The sequence below is a fragment of the Lepidochelys kempii genome, chromosome 24, assembly GCF_965140285.1.
Source record: "Lepidochelys kempii isolate rLepKem1 chromosome 24, rLepKem1.hap1, whole genome shotgun sequence".
In the NCBI taxonomy this organism is placed as follows: Eukaryota; Metazoa; Chordata; order Testudines; family Cheloniidae; genus Lepidochelys; species Lepidochelys kempii.
In genome coordinates this window covers 8740690-8757514 of record NC_136403.1, presented here as the reverse complement: position 1 = coordinate 8757514, position 16825 = coordinate 8740690, and the positions used below count along the sequence as shown (strand labels likewise).

Below are 16825 nucleotides of genomic sequence, written 5' to 3'. Positions count from 1 at the left end.
GAGTCTAGTCTGTGAAAGAAGCTTATTGGAATATCTCTGAGAGTGAGATATTACCTGTAATCAGTTTCTTCAAGTATTAGGCTTAGACTTGCGTGTTTTGTTTTATTTTGCTTTGTGACTTACTTTGTTCTGGCTGTTATTACTTGAAACCACTTAAATCCCGCTTTTTATACTTAATAAACCCAGCGTAAGTGATTAATACCTGGGGGTGCAAACAGCTGTGCATCTCTCTCTATCAGTGATATAGAGGGCGAACAATTTACAAATTTACCCTGTATAAGCTTTATACAGAGTAAAACAGATTTATTTGGGGTTTGGATCCCATTGGGAGCTGGGTGTCTGGGTGCTGGAGACAGGTAACCTGGTGAGCTGTTTTTAGTTAAGGTCTGCAGCGTTGGGGGTGTGTCCCGGACCCTGGGCCTGTGTTGCAGCAGGCTAGAGTGTCTGGCTCAACAAAGCAGGGTTCTGGAGTCCCAAGCTGGCAGGGAAAATGGGCTCAGAGGTAATTTCAGCACATCAGGTCACAGTCCCAAAGGGATCTCTGTCACTGAACCTGTCACAGTATTATCCTCTTTTTATGAAAAAATAAGGAATAGAAAAATGTAGCGACCCAAGGTCATGCAGCAATACAGTGGCAGATCTAGGAACCGAACCCAGGAGTCCTGGCTCCCAGCCACCTCTTCTCTAACCACTAGCATGCATTGCCTCTTTGAGAACACCCTATCACCCTTGGCAAATATTTTAAGGTTGGCTGACTATATCAATAAATGCCAACCCTCTTCAGTGTGTTGCTTCTAAACTGGTTGTACGAGAACAGCATTGAGTCACTTTATGAGCCCACTGTAAGGTTTCATTTACCATCCTTTTCTTACTGTTTCACATAGTGAAATAATCTGTGGAAATAATCCTAGAACACGATAAGACTTCAAATCTACTCATTAGAGGAGCAAGACAGAGTCAGGTACACATTTGCAAGAGCTCATTTACACAGGAGGAATTCAACTTATTTGACTAACAAAATGGTATGTAAGACACTGTAAATAATTATATTAAAAAGACAAACCCCACAGCTCTCAATAAGTGATTTTTGATCATGGACTACATATTCAATACATGGGAAGCCAATTAGGAATCCCAAAGTGAGAATGTGCACTGTTAGGAAAATGGTACAAATTGAAGAGAGATGCCCTTGATTAAAAATGAAAAATGTTTCATAACAAGAGAAGAGTTATTAGGGAACATCAGTTTTGATCTAAAGTAATTTCATCAGACAGAAAACTGATTTTTGTGGAAAAAGCAAATTAAATCCCATCTGGCAGACAACTTGTAAGAAAATTTAAGGAAACAGCATTTCCTCTAACTAGAGGGGAGAACACACACAGACGGGTTTGAATGAGTATTCAGAATTCGTATTATCAGCCAGGGTTATTCACCTGCGTTAAAGCTTGTAATTTCTTTTTAAATGCAATTTTTTATATCTCCATAGATGGGTATTTATTGACAAGATACAATATCTAACTTGCAGGCCCCCTCATGACTTCTTGTTTGCTTTAGTCAAAATTGTACAAACAAAATTTCCCAAAGCTCTGTTTAACTTGTATTTCACTGCAGGCTATTGAAAAGCATAAACTGGACAAATGTTATCCTTGTGTTCAGATCAAAATGTTATCAACTTCTCTGTTTTGCCTCTGCATAAGACAGGATAGCAGAACTTTGCTACAGCTCAAGGGGACTCAGCCAATAGAATGCATGCACTGGGCATAAAATGCTGGCATAGAAATGCTCTTGCAATGCAGTGTTCTACATGGAGTGGCTTAACATCAGAGCTGTTTAAGGGCCACTGCCAGGTGACCAGAGATTAGTATTTCAGGACACAGAGGAAATGCTGCTGTAAAATAAGGAAGCGAGGCAACCCAGCCACTAGAACAAAACTGGCCAAACTTACGGAACAGAATGATTTATCAACACTTTCCGTACTCGATGAGAATTCCTGGGAAAAGGATGAAAGGATTTTTTTTTATTTTATTTTTTTTTTTTTTTAAGAAAAATAAAGAAAGAAAGAAGGGGGAGAAAAGGCAATAGTTTAGCTCCAATTTTATAAGACCATTTTTCATTTATTTAAAAAAAATCAGGCTTGCTAACCTTTAATAAGAAATTGCAAAATCTGATAGAGAATCTTATTTTACGATGGTCATTGGATAATACTAGAGTGATCAGGGGTTAATGGATCTGGCAATAACTTTATGAATCTTGATTTATTACTAGTATGATGCCATATATGTCCATGAAGCTTTTCAAACACAGACAGGGTTCCCTGCTCCAAAAATATTACAATCTAAGTTAGATCTGATTAGATTAGGTCCGTTATTGTTGAAATCTTGTAAACAGTGTCAAATGACTTTATTTTCATTGGTCAAAATCTTTCCAAAATACTTCATCACACAAAAATGAAGGTCAAAAGTACTCCAGATTCTCCAAAACATATTAGTGCTATCAAATATCTGTTGTAGCGTCCAAATCAGTTTGTATTATTTAAAATGCAGTAGTGCCTAGAGGCCCAAATCAAGGATCATGGTCCTCCTGTGCTAGATGCTGCATGCAAAACAAGCATGCCCCAAACAATTCACAATCGAAACTACAAAAGTTTTCCTCCACCACTGCATCCATCTATAATTTTCCATTGAGTACATTAATTTGAACGGCTTTTTCACTAGAAAATTATCCTCATGGTAATTTATCCTAGAACCAGACTAAAAAACCCAACAATTAAGCCATTTGTTCAATGAAGTTTGCGAGGCGGAACTCTAATCAGGAGACAAGTATACTGAAGAAGTAGATTCACCATACTATCAGCAAACCTTCTTTGTATCAGCAGGGCCGCAAACACAAACTATTAATCAGACTTCTTTGCAAGCAGAGAAAGATGAATTTTGTGTACCTGCTGTAATGGTTATTTTAGGTTCCATCACAAATCATTCCTGAGTAGATAGATGACCTCAATTTAATGTCGCTTGCTTGATTCCTTAGATTCATAACACAGTCTGCGCATAATCTTGTAGTTTACATTTCCATGGTCCCTACTCATTTTATGGTCCCCATAATTTTCCAATATCCAAAAGTGAAAAACAAGAGGCAGCAGCAGGCGTACAGAAGAGAACTGTTAATATAAATGAACAATAACTATTCTACCCACAGAGCTAAGTGCAAATACAGCCTAGATTACACATTCTTGCAGAGCAAGGGTGCTCAAGGCAACAGGGGCACTGGTAGCGACAGATCACCAAGCAATTCTGGTAATTGAACAGAACTCCTAGTCATTTCTCTCTCCACTTCACACCGCAGGAAGAAATTCCAACACAATTTCATGTTTGGAACCCAACCCAGCAGATGGTCATGGCACTCCAGAATTTACCCCATTCACTGGAGAGACTTCCCCATGCTTGACAGAAATTCAGACAGCTTCCAAACCATGTCTGACAGCTGCAATAGGAGCTTGTTAAAAACCTGGCTAAGCTATGCAGTGTCCAGACCACGTGTCTACACTTGAAATGGAAGCAGCTGCAATTGGCACCATTTCATAAAAATTCAGTGCAGCCCATGGTCTCCTGGAATGCTACCAACATGGGCCTCATGAGGCCAAACCCAGGGCAACCTCTCCTCTACTCCGATTCCTGTAGAACAGAAGCGATTTACACCAAGATGTGCTGACACCATAACCCAATCCAGAAATGTAAGATGGTGTAGAACATGGTGACCTATTTAAAAGCAGTGCTTCTCGGCAGCACTGTGTGACACCACTGCTTTGCGGTCTGCACTGGCTGCCTAATGGTTTCCAGACTGAGTTTAAGGTGTTTGCTTTGACCTATAAGTCCACAAACGGCCTGAGATCTTTCTAATTGAGACATAACCTCTTTCCTCATGCCACACTGCCAAAGTCGCCAGGGCAAAGCTGGCTCCCCCTTGATTTAATAAAAAGGCGGTAGAGGAAGGAACCTGAAGAGCACTTTCCATGAAGGGTTCATGAGATGAGCTCCATACCACCTGCCCTGGAAACAAACCTGGGTCTGTTTACCTTCCGTGCACACTACAAGTAGTAATTTGCACGGACTGCTGCAGAGGATGGGGTGGAGATTTGTGTGGGGAAGGAGAATTCTGTGTTTGTTAGGGATTCGGGTCCGACAGCAGTCATTTAATTTTATGTTTGTAATTTGTGGCAGACGTGCCGAGAGTTTTGGCTAAGATTTATGGTATAAATCTGAATAAATAATAATAAATGTTTATATTTCAGCAAAACTCTCCCCCTTTGGTTTTCTTCTGGCTCAAAGGCAGCAATATTCTGATTCCTTGAATAAAATAGGGTTAAAACAAAACCAGTATTTCTGTAGTGCCTCATTTAAAATCCTTCAATCTGTTATTTTCATACAAAAAGAAAGATAATATTGAAGCCTCACACCCTTGAGACTGGTGTGTAATTGATTTAATTCATTTCCCAAAGAGAAACAAACAGACCTGTTTTTAGCATGTTAATTACAGGGACATGCTAATTCCACAAGGCTTAATCTTACTCGAGAAATAATCGCATTTAAATTAATAACTTCCTCATGAGCACATTAAAAAAAAACCCTCCCAATTCTTAGGCCACAATGGTGGGTGGGCGCGTGCTCATGTATTTTAAGCAACAGCCTTGGAAGACTCATCAGGAAGCAACTATTTGCTTTCAACCTCAGGAAACAAAGGGCAAAATAGGTAAACAATCCAAATATAAATATTAACAAGGGATTTTCACACAGATAAACATGCACACCAGCCGAGCTCAATCAACTTCATAAGACTGTGGTTTGCACTTGCTGATTATTGAAGTTCTGTATTTGAAGAAGAGCCTTTCCTTTCATCACGCAGTTTTCCCTGCCCTGGATTCCACAGAGGAGTCGGAGCCCTGAGTTTGTGGCTTGTTAATTAATTTTGCAGACCTGCATTCAGCATGACAACTTCACTGCAGGATGAAGTTAAATGAATAGGTGAGTTGGGAGGTAAAGATCATTTAAGCAGATTACTGTTTTGCAGTAGACAACTGAAAAGGAAGAATTGGTGATGGAATGTTTCAATGGTATGTTTCACCTCTACCTCACAAATTCAAGTGCAGACTAAAAGTTGTTACCATCTGAGGCTGTTTCTGGTGCCATGTGTCTCTGTCCAGTTCCCAAGAGTTGAATGTCCACATTAAAAAAATCCAGAAGTGGCACTCACTGGCCCTCTTAGTCTCAAAGGCTATGTCTTCACTGCAAGATTAGCTCAGGCTTGGGAACATCCCTACTACAAAGCACTACTTGTGCCACACCTGTGTGGCTGCATCCACAACAGTGCTGTAGTAGCCCATGTGCTGGGATAGATTTCTAGGATATTTCGTGGTTCTTAGCAGTGCATTATACTGGTGCATCATACTCTATTAAGTTATTCACAGCGTACTGTACGAAAACTTGTCTGTCCTTCCTTGGCTCCTGTGCAGGAATGCTCTTATGGGTCTTACTGATAGCTCACCACAGCTTTACCAGAAGGCTGGGGCCAACTTCTGGCCAACCAGCAGCACAGGAGAAGGATTTCTTGAGTAACATCTCTGTTCAAATGCTGTAGAAGCGCAGCAGAAATGAAGATGGCAAATGTGGGGCTGAAGTGCAGTGCAGAAGAAGAGAGGACTTAGATAAGAAAATGCAGCCCAGGTGGAACTGTAGGATAGACTGGAGGACTAACAGCACCTGAGCGTTCTCAGAGCAAAGCAGGTGGAATATCAGCCTGTGGTTAAAGGAAACCTCCCCTCAGCTGTGCCTGCTAGCACCAAAAAGCATCCTGGAGTCCATGTGAGAGGTGTTTCTGTGTGGGTGGAATGAGGGCTAGAGGCAACACCCGAGCTATAGCCCTGGTTAAGTCTGCCGTGAAGACATACCCAGAGAGATCAAGGACCAAATGGACCATGCAGAATGAACTCCCTCCCCTCTCAAACTCCCTCCCCTCCTGTCCTAGGAAAGAAGTTGACACTTCCATGCTGTACCTGCTCTGTAATTAGATTTCAATCTCCAGGGCTGTCAACACAAGACCTTACATGAGCCCTGAAGTCACAAATGCAAAATTTAAAAAGCTGGCAAGAGAAACTATTAAACCAGGTGAATTGCATTTGTTTGAAATGAAACATTCCTCAACCCCACAGCCCCCCGTAAGAAAACCCAGCAAAGAAAATCCTTCCGTACACCTCTCTCTTTCTTGTGCTTTATTTGCAATTCCAGGCAGGTTTTACAACAGTTTTGCATATTGCCACAATTTTTTTTGCCTCAATACTTCTACCACTGATTTCCTAATTGCATAAAGAAGTAGAGAAAATAATAAAAGTATGAGGTATCATTCTGTTTCTTGATACAGACCTTGGGATAGTTACCAAGGAAGGTTTGAGCTTGTCAGCACATCAAAAACTGCTCTCGTTTAAACAAACCAGTTTAAAAATCTATTTAGTTGAACCAGAATGGACACACTCATATCTGTGGAAAGTTATCATCTCTATTTATCATGCACTGGTAAATTTACTGACAAGCTAAAACTGATATAAGCCAGGTCTAAATCAATTCAAAAGCATCACACAAAGTTGCACCAATTTAACTAAAATCAGCATAAAGTCAGACCTAGTTAACTACAGCAACAGAGTGTGTCGACCCGCCTTGAGATACTGGGCTGACCTAATCGCTGCTGTGCGTCACTGGAGACTTTGGAAAACATGCTATAGAGGCCTTATCACACATTCTCTCTGTACGCAAGTAGTCTCACTAGCTTCGATGACACTCTTGACACAGCTAATTCCTGCACAATAAGGCCTTCAACTGGAATATGTCCTTGGTCTCCAACTCTACCCTGGCACTTGTGTGCTGTCTTTTCCGATTAATGAACAAGGAGTTTGAGATTTTCTCAAATGGACTATTGCTCAACTCATAGGGTTGCCAGGTGCCTGGACACCAAAAGCCTGGTTACTGGGGGGGGGGAAATGTGCCAGGTCATCAACCCGTGCCAGCCCCTGCTAGCTGGGGCTACCTCCTGCCTGCATCTTGAGGGCAGGTAGGCAGACAGCAGGCTCCGCATCCGGCTGCAGCTCCCCTCCCAGCCCCAGAGCAGAGGGACGCCAGCTGGGGGTCAGTGGGAGGAGATGGAGAGGAACCAGTGACCAGGCATGAGAGCGTGGGACAGCAGCAAGTGATGGGGAAGGGGAGGAGCAAGTTGGGGGCGGGGTCCAGTTTTCAGCAATTAGAAAGCTGACAACCCTACTAACTCAGTGCAAGTAGTACTTGTGGGGAGGGGGCTGTCTGGGCTAAGAGAAGTTAAAGAAAGGATTCTTGTCCTGCACCTCCCAAAACAGGAGAAATCCTATTGCCAAAACATAACTTTCTCCCCTATGAATGCTCTGTTGTGCCACAAGATCTAGAAGCTACAGTCCATCTAGTAAATTAAGTTGGGCTTCGTTCCTATAGCTGTTCAGATACCAGGTGCAGGAAACATTCATTATTTCAGAAATTTGATGTCAGAGATGCCAGCATCTCTTTACCTTACCAGCTAAATACTGTAATGGGTAGATTCCTTCCTAATACCACAGATTACCACTTTTATAAAAGGCACCCTGGTGCCTGACACCACTGTGAGCTGCTAGCTTGACTAACCACGGTGTTTGAAATCAAAACAAGCACAGCAGGATATGCCTATGTAAGAACTAGCCTGGTGATGACTTGCTTAAAGCAGCTCTTAGCACAAGTACCACCAAGCTACTGCAAACTAGCAACCTGCGCTACACAGAGTCAAATCGTTTTTGATCTTTTAGAGTTAAATAAAACCTTTGTCCAGTAAGAATAAATATACTCTCTTACAAGTAGTCAGGATGGAATTAGGGCCAGGCAGAGGTCCTGAGCAGGACAAGAGTATTGTTCTAGCCTGTGCACTGGCTTTCTGCAGAGGGGTCTAATTTCACCTTTAGAGATCTGTAATACAGGATCGAGAGATTTCACTGAAACGATGTTATGCGTGTGCTTTATTTATCTATTTTTAAAAGCATTTTCAAAAGTAAAGCAATTTAAACTTAAATTAAGATTTAGAAAATCATACTGGAATTACCAGTATGTAAATTAATAGGCTCTCATGTTAAAGAGAAAATCCCACTGCAAAGAAAAGGAGTTTAAATAGTGTTTTATGTGGAAACAGAAGTGCTTTAGACTGAACGCATTCGGGATTACAAAGCAAGATACCTTGCCTCCTTCTGAAAAATGTCTCCAAGTAACCATTTATAAGCAGAAAACCAGGAACTGCTAGTCTGTGTATGCAAGAGAAAAGGGGGTTGGGGGGGGGGAGTACACTACACTTGGCTGTCAAATGCCATTCTGTCATGCTCCTTCTTTTGAGCAGAAAAACGGGATCCCCACCTCTAAAGCAAAGCCGCAACGTGCTTTGCCCAATTCTGCAAGGCGCTGAACATCCTTCGATCCCTATTAGGACCAAATGGCATTGAGATGCACCCATACCTCATAGGATTAGGTCCATAGTTTCTTTGCAGTAAAGCAGCCCGAACGTTTGTTATCCACAACTTAAATACATTACCAATTTGAAAACCAGTAGTGACTGAACTGCACAATGACTGATTATATATTAATTAGATATTTCTGCTGTCCTAAGCAGGCTGGAGTATGAATAGCTGACTGTTCATGGGCTGTGGCCATAAAGTGCATTTCTTCTACATTACAGCGATAACCTTTGTTGCAGAGTTTAACACTGGACTCCTTCTATCACACAATGGGCCAACTCCAGCAACTGTGACCCAGGTTGAGACACACAGACAGAGTCTGAATGAGTCAACAAAGAGAATGAAAATTATAATATGATTGAGTCAGCGGATGGGATGCTTGGAATTTTTCTTGTTAAAAGCGATACTTGCTTAATCCAGGCCAAAATTAAATAAGTGATTTTTTTTTTAAACCAAATATAAACTGAAGCAAATATGCCAACTACGGACATACTCAGAGGGTGAATGGTGGAGTTTCAGAAACTTCTGGGTAAAAGACAAAGGAAAGAAAAGCAGGCCAGCACTCCAGAGATCCAAACTCAATTCCCATCCAGCCTCTTCTGTCCCATGCCAGCAGCAGCTGGGATTGCATTACACTGTTTACAAGTTTCAGAGGAACAGCCGTGTTAGTCTGTATTCGCAAAAAGAAAAGGAGTACTTGTGGCACCTTAGAGACTAACCAATTTATTTGAGCATGAGCTTTCGTGAGCTACAGCTCACTTCATCAGATGTTTACCGTGGAAACTGCAGCAGACTTTATATACACACAGAAATCATGAAACAATACCTCCTCCCACCCCACTGTCCTGCTGGTAATAGCTTATCTAAAGTGATCAACAGGTGGGCCATTTCCAGCACAAATCCAGGTTTTCTCACCCTCCACCCCCCCACACAAATTCACTCTCCTGCTGGTGCTAGCCCATCCAAAGTGACAACTCTTTACATAATCAAGTCGGGCTATTTCCTGCATACCCATTTCCTCACTCAAAGAATGAAAACTACAGTGTAATCTACAAGCTGTTAGAAACTACACCTGTTTACAAAGAGCAAGTCTCACTTCACTTTGGAAAATGGGACTTAGGCTGCTAAGTCAGTTAGATGCTTTTGAAAATGTTACCTTAAGTCATTAAAAACAATGAGCCCGATTCCCCATCCATCCTAAAGCCCTTTTAACGCCACCGTGGCAGCATCAAGGAGCTTTAGGTTATATGAGCATCAGTCCCATTGTTTTTAAAGTACACTGAAATGTAATAAAAAGCCAACAGGAGTCCTCCTCTTGACAGTCTCACACAACATTCTAGGACCAGACATTTAGATCTCATTGGAAACCATTTAAAATGAGTGCTTTTCAAAGCTGTTTTAAAGACAGCTTTGGAAACCTCAACCTTTGAGTAGGATTTAAACACACAACTCCCACTAATTTCAAATGGGCATTGTGTGGATAAATCCCATAGCTGGATTTTTAAAGCTCAAACAAAATCTATACTTTGACCAAAAATGTTTAATATAAATTAACAGGTGTTTTTATACAAATTGTACTTTAACTGGACAATTACGAACCACATCTGAATTCTCACAGCCCCAAGTCAGGCTCTCTACTATATCAACTCCCAGTCCAGTGGGCTGAAAGGAGATACTGGTCCCTTTGGTTCTCTTTGAACAATTAGTTTATATACACAAAAAGAAAAGGAGGACTTGTGGCACCTTAGAGACTAACAAATTTATTTGAGCATGAGCTTTCGTGAGCTACAGCTCACTTCATCGGATACACATACACTCTTATTTAGTAACTACCTAGCATTAAGAGCTATTCTAACAAATCCCGGTAGCTTCCTTCTGATGGACAGACATAATGTAGCGCTCATCTACACAGGAACGTTTTACCAGTTATACCAGTTTAATTATACACTGCTATAGCTCTTATTCTAGAATAAGAGTCGCTTGTTTTGGTTTATGTTAAACCCCTTCCAAAGAGGCATAAAATAAACAAAAACGCACTCTCATTCTGGATTAAGAATATGGGCGGTTATAACAGTATAACTATCTGTTTAAATTGACACCTTCATTTATACAAGTATAACTTTCCCATGTAGACATCTCCTAACTCTGAAGGGAAACTCAACCAGTCTGACTAAAAAACGGGATGCCCAAGATTGCATAAGGAGGAAGGGAACTCAATTCTCTTGGTATTCAGGATTAGAAACCTGGGGACTCATCCAGGATTCCAGGACACACTAAACTAAGCACCTTATTCTAACAGGCACATTCACAGAGGATCTGATCCAACTAATTTAATTTAATTAACTTTGGAGAGGGTGAAAGAATTGGATAGAAATAAAGGGCAATTCCATTTAATGCTTATCTAGGAAAGCAATTAAGAGTCGATTCACTTGAAGAAATGAGCAAATTCCTGAGCTCTACAAATCAGCAGGTTCTATTAGCTTAGACTGAACTATGATAGTAATAAAAATATCACCTCACACTGGCAGAATTCAATAAGTCAGTTACTACCTGCTGCCGTCTTTAAACTATCCAGGCAAATAGGTGCTTCTAAAAAGCAAACTAGATGGACGTTTCACCCTTTGGTTTTATGGCAAAGCCAATTTACCATGTGTACTGTCAGCACAGTGTGTAGATTATCTATCAGCCAATTTCCAGCTTCTATTAAACATACACGCATATACAGACAAAAAGAAACTCAAATCAATGTGAGCTCTGTTAATATAGACCTGTGGGTCATGGAGTCTTTTTAAAATCTTATTTATATGTTCCCCTAGTATAGGCCTCATGGTTTTTACAAATAACAGAGTAAATTTCCTGCTTTGAAGAGCTTATAGTCGACATAGCCAAAACAAAGCAGAAAGGGAATGGATACTACATACAAGCAGAGTGGCCACACCTTGCTTGGCTTGTGCTCTGTTAGCTGCAAGATTTTTAAAAAATATTTGAAAGTGTAATGAGAGCTTAATGAATGGATAAATGATATGAAGTCTGAGCAGGGTTGAACTGTTAGCTATAGAAAGGTTACCAGAAGAGATGAAGATTTAGGAGAGGCTTGAAGGAGAAGAACAAGTCTCGCTTGGAATACTAGAATGAGCTCTCTGCCCAACTTTGGGGAGCAGCATGACAAAAGAAGAAGGTACAGTCACCAGTGGGAGGGGACAGGTTTGGTAAGGCAGAGTTGGCAGAGCATAGTCCATGAGTGGGAAGTTAGTAAGAGCCAACACTTGGGTGGGGTAATAAAAAGGGAGTGAGGGTAAGATACAACTGAACCTTATTTCTTGCCACGGTTGTTTGACGCAAGTCAGGATTACAAAGGTCATACAATCCATTGACTTCAATCGCTGCTCTTACAAAGCCATGCCATGTTGCAGAACCTTAAAGCAAGGAGTCCTGAGCACAGTACAGAATGGAGCAGAAAGTCAGTCTGAGCACTCCTGCACTGTCCCGTAATTTGACTTATTTACTGATGCAACAGATGTTTGCAACATCTTACAGAAACATGAGCCAATGCTAGTTCAGGGAAGGAACAGCTACTGCACAGTGCAAGTCAACTTCCTCAAAGGTTCAGTTTCCATTTTATTTTTAATTAAGCCATTGCCCTTCACTGAACATCTCTGCAGCTCATGTTGGTATGACAAGCAGACGACATAAACCACAGGACGGCCTGCGTCAAATATGTAAATGCACAAACCAATAGATTTTTCTTCCCCTCCAGAGAAGGGGTTAGAAAACATGTTTACAAGGCCACCAGTAAGATCTGGTTCTGCTCCCCAAACTAGCGTGAAGGCTGAAAACCCCAAGACACAGTGTAATGGTAGCCATGGAAATGAAAGCAGTATGGGATTCCTGTAGCACTAATTATCTATGGAGACGGACAAGTATCAGTTGATGGTGTCACACATGGCAAAAATTTATCATGAAGTTAATGTGTAACAATTAAATGGAAAGTAAAGGACCAAGTGACTAGACTGATGAACAAAGGGCATAGCAGGGCATGGCTGATGGGTCATTTGGCTGACTAAAGATCATGGAAGGCTTAGCTTGTGTCATTAGAAATGAGACACAAAGCTGTGACCTTAGTCAAAACACCACAACAGGTACAGGGGATCTAGTGCATTTGGACAGGAATGGCAGATAACTAAAACTGCTGTGTAATTCAATGTATACCTTTTTGCTAACCTTACAAACTTTACGCGTGACCCTGAGAAGCTCAGAATGTCTTAGCACCTACCCTCATTCAATTTTAATGTTCTCAGCTGTGTTTAACAGGGAGGAAATGGTACCATTTGCTTCTCCAGTTCTAGAGGGCTGCTGAACATGAGATGGAAGGAAGTAAAAGTGGGGTACAGGCCTAAACCCTCTTAGTAACCCAAACCCAACAACAAAACGGTGTGAACATTGCCACAAAGCCTGAACGCAAACAAACCAAATCAACATGCCTGGAGGAAATCAGCAGCACTTCCTCTACCACAGTCACTGGGGACCTTGGGAGATGAGAGGAGGAATCCAGGAACAACCTTCAATAATGTGTCTCAGTGATTTCACTCTCACCTCGCTGGTTAATTGCACAGGTGAAACAAGCTCACAAGAGGCACCTGCAGCTCAGCAGCACCTTAGCAGGAAAATATCCCATACTCACAACATTCTCATCTCTCCCTGCGTGCATCCGCTGGACACAAAGGAGCACTGAGATTGCAAGCACCCAAACCAGAACTCAGAGTAACAGCCGTGTTAGTCTGTATTCCACGGTATGCATCCGATGAAGTGAGCTGTAGCTCACGAAAGCTCATGCTCAAATAAATTGGTTAGTCTCTAAGGTGCCACAAGTACTCCTTTTCTTTTTGCAAACCAGAACTGACAGTTGTATCTGACATCCCAGCTGTGTGTTCATTCCTCAATGGTGGGTTCTAGCAGGGCAGGCACATTTGGGGCATCAGAGAAAGGCAGGGCCACATCCACCATGGCTGAATTGGCCTCATTAGCACTACAAAAAGTAATCTTCCCTCTGTTGATATTTACCCCTTCTTGTCAACTGTTGGAAATGAGCCACATCCACCCTAATTGAATTGGCCTCATTAGCACTGATCCCCCACTCAGTAAGGCAACTCCATCTTTTCATGTGCTGTGTATTTATACCTGCCTACTGTATTTTCCACTCCATGCATCTGATGAAGTGCGTTACAGCCCATGAAAGCTTATGCCCAAATAAATTTGTTAGTCTCTAAGGTGCCACAAGGACTCCTCGTTGTTTTTAGAAAGGCAGGGGAAATTCTCTGCCCTTCACAAATTGCCAGCTCAGCCACCAGTGAAAGAGTTATTACTCGGTGCTTCAGTTGGATATCGGACAGTTTCACTTTGTTTGTGCTAATGTGCTGCCAGCCTACCTTCAGGGAGCCTGCCAGGAAATTATTTTAGAAAACAAAACAGTGGGAAAATGAATGTGTTCAAAGCAGGCCAAAAGCCAACTCCTCGCCCTAGCAACCCAGAGATATAGATTTGACACATGTGAACCATTAGTAAATGTCCACATTTGTCACCAGGGCAACAAGAAGCCATGAACCTTAAATTCTCTAGACTGTCTCATAAAAATCTGAAGTTCATAGCACATTCATGGACACTTGCAGCCTTTGACCATTCATTAAAAGTGCCTTTTGCCTGTTTATTTTCACCACATATTTCTCTCTGCACCAAGGAGAGACTCAAAATCAAATTCTAGGTTTATTTTTAATGAACTTCTTATGGTTTTATAGCATCAGGCTCACACTTGGGAGAGCTTTACAAAATTTAAGAATAATGCTCAGCACAAGTTTTCTACCCAATGAACACAGCTCATCATGATCGTGAAAAACAATTTAAGTGACCTTTGTAAAACATACAAAGCTAGACATGCCTGGTTTCATTTAAAAGACACTTTCACTTCTCAGGAATCCTTCCTGCAAGGCTCTCTCAACATTTATAACTGTGCACTACCTAATCGAGGTATCCAAGTCATCTTACTTGATACCCCTAGAGGTACTTCTAACACCTTCTTCCCAATTAGACTCTTCTCTTCAGGGAAGTGGCCATATGACCATTATTATTTGTAGTATAGTAGTGGCCTAGACGCTCCAGCCAAGTGCATGGCATGGCCCCAAGTGCATCCCCCAATTTACAGATGGGGAACTGAGGCACAGAGCAGCTGAATGACCTGCCCAGGGTCACATGGACACTAGCAGAACAGAACAGAGTTCTCCTGCCCATGCCGGTCTCCTGGACCATAACACCAAGGCACACTTCCTCCCTTTCCTTCCTGTTCACATAACCTTTATTGTTGTACTAGGTCCATGTTACGTTTATGGTGCATTGCAAAACGAATATACTTTTGTTTTTAAAGGGGACGGGGAACCAGATCCTGGATGCTAGGACAGCAAGGTGGGGGAAAAGGGAGAGACTGTTTACAACGGATAAAAAGCAGGTTTTAGATTCAGAATACTTCTAGAGCAGTAGTTCTTAACCTGGGGTGTATGCACCCCCCAGGGGTGCGAGATGTCCTTTCTGGGAGTACGAGACATGCCAGATTTTTTTAGAAGGCAAATCATCGAACACAAATTAAGCACAGGCATGTAAGTACAACTACTTTGTTTCATCAAACCTATGTATTTATTAACATTATAAATTTAACGATTACTGTAATATACAAACAAAAAAATATATCTAGGTTTAAAGAACTGACCTACTTCAATGATTTTTGATAAGGGGTGCGAGAACATATTTTGAGAACCAAAGGGATGCAGGCTGAAGTAAAGGTTAAGAACCACTGTTACAGAGGATCAGTTTTTATACAAAGTGCAGAGAGATTTGTATTTTACACAACCCTCTAGCACCACTTCTTAAAATATTGCTAATGCTGCTTAAGATACCGATATAAATGCCTACATATTTAGTTTCAAACTTGTATTACTCCAAAGCTCTGAGCTACTTTGCCATACCAAGGTGAAATGTTTCTAACCAGTTGCAGAGAAACGGGCATTTAAAAGCTCTAGTTTTCAATACTTAGTCTTGGCAGCCAGCCTAGATTCTTAACTATTATTCAATTAGCAGTCTTCTACTTAAAATGTTTACCTTACTAGTTGAACCAGCATAATCATTCTGTTTATGTGCAGCAAACTAAATTAGGAGCAGAGTCTGTGAGGACCCAAGAACCATCAACTCCCAGTTCATAATAAGAGCTTGGGCAGGTCTGTAGTTAACAAAAAAATTTCCATTTAGATTAGATGGTTTTAATTTACTGAATTAGAATGAAAAATCAGAATCCTTTTGCTCTCTGGTTTTTAAAATCTTGGGGGTGGCAGGAGGAGGAGGGGGGACAGGCGCGACAGAGTGAATGAGCCATACAAAAAGATTACTTTGCTGCTATTCTCCATGACAAAGATTCTAGGAGGAATTTCAGTTGGATCTCTTTTTTGCACAGCCTAACAAAGTGCAGCACTGTCCTTCATCACAAGAGCTCTCTCATTATGTCACATGATACTGTAGACAAAATACTGCTTAGTAACTTTAGACAAGGCCCAAGTTATTTTATTAAAACATACTGTCGTTCCAAAAAAAGACCCTGTATGAACTCATCTCTGAAAGAAGTAGCTATGTTCTTAGTGATTTATGTCCACATCTCTCCCCTCAAAAAAAAAAAAAAAAAAATCACTGCTCAGTTTGAAGTTTCACAATTCAGTGGTGCGATATAGACGGATTATTTATTACTTGTATTACAATGGGGCCCAGGATTCATAGGATCCCATCGTACTAGCCACTGTACAAACTCAGAACAAAAAGAATGTCCTTCTCTCAAAGAGCTTAGCGGAAATCAGGAGTGAGGTGCACTGGAAGGGCTGGGAGTTTAGAGAGCAGACTGGAATGGAAGAGGGTTGCAGAGGGTCACGATTGTGGGACACCAGAAGAGCTAATGTGGAAGATCAGAACTTTGATCCCAGTGGATGCTGCAAACTCAAAACAGCAGAGCATTGGCTGAGCTGTGTTGGGAGCCTGGACTGGCAAAATCAAGAGAACTGGCACAGTTGTTGAGAGATGGAGTCCATTTACTTACCTATTCAGAGGGGAGCTGTATGGATTAATGTATGTACAGTGTTTTCGAAGTACAAAGATGATATATAAATAAGTAGAAATATCAGGAGGTGCTGAAAATGAGGACTGTCTGCACAGCATTGTCAGCCCCCTCTCTTCGAGCACAGTGTGCAGATCACCAAA

General features: G+C 41.4%; 1 protein-coding gene across 7 annotated transcripts in view; it reads right to left on the bottom strand.

Annotated features, from left to right (window-relative positions):
- Window positions 1–16825, bottom strand: part of PI4KB (phosphatidylinositol 4-kinase beta) — a 59242-nt gene that overhangs the window by 19525 nt on the left and 22892 nt on the right. For 4 of the 7 annotated variants that reach the window (XM_073323380.2, XM_073323376.2, XM_073323377.2 and 1 more), the window contains one exon: window positions 1946–1990. The exons of 1 other annotated variant lie outside the window; for it this stretch is intronic. In XM_073323380.2, the coding sequence (XP_073179481.1) occupies window positions 1946–1990 (45 nt within the window). Of the gene's footprint in view, window positions 1–1945; window positions 1991–2938; window positions 3148–16825 lie in introns of those variants that run through there. 2 more of the 7 variants (XM_073323381.2, XM_073323382.2) reach the window with 2 other exon arrangements.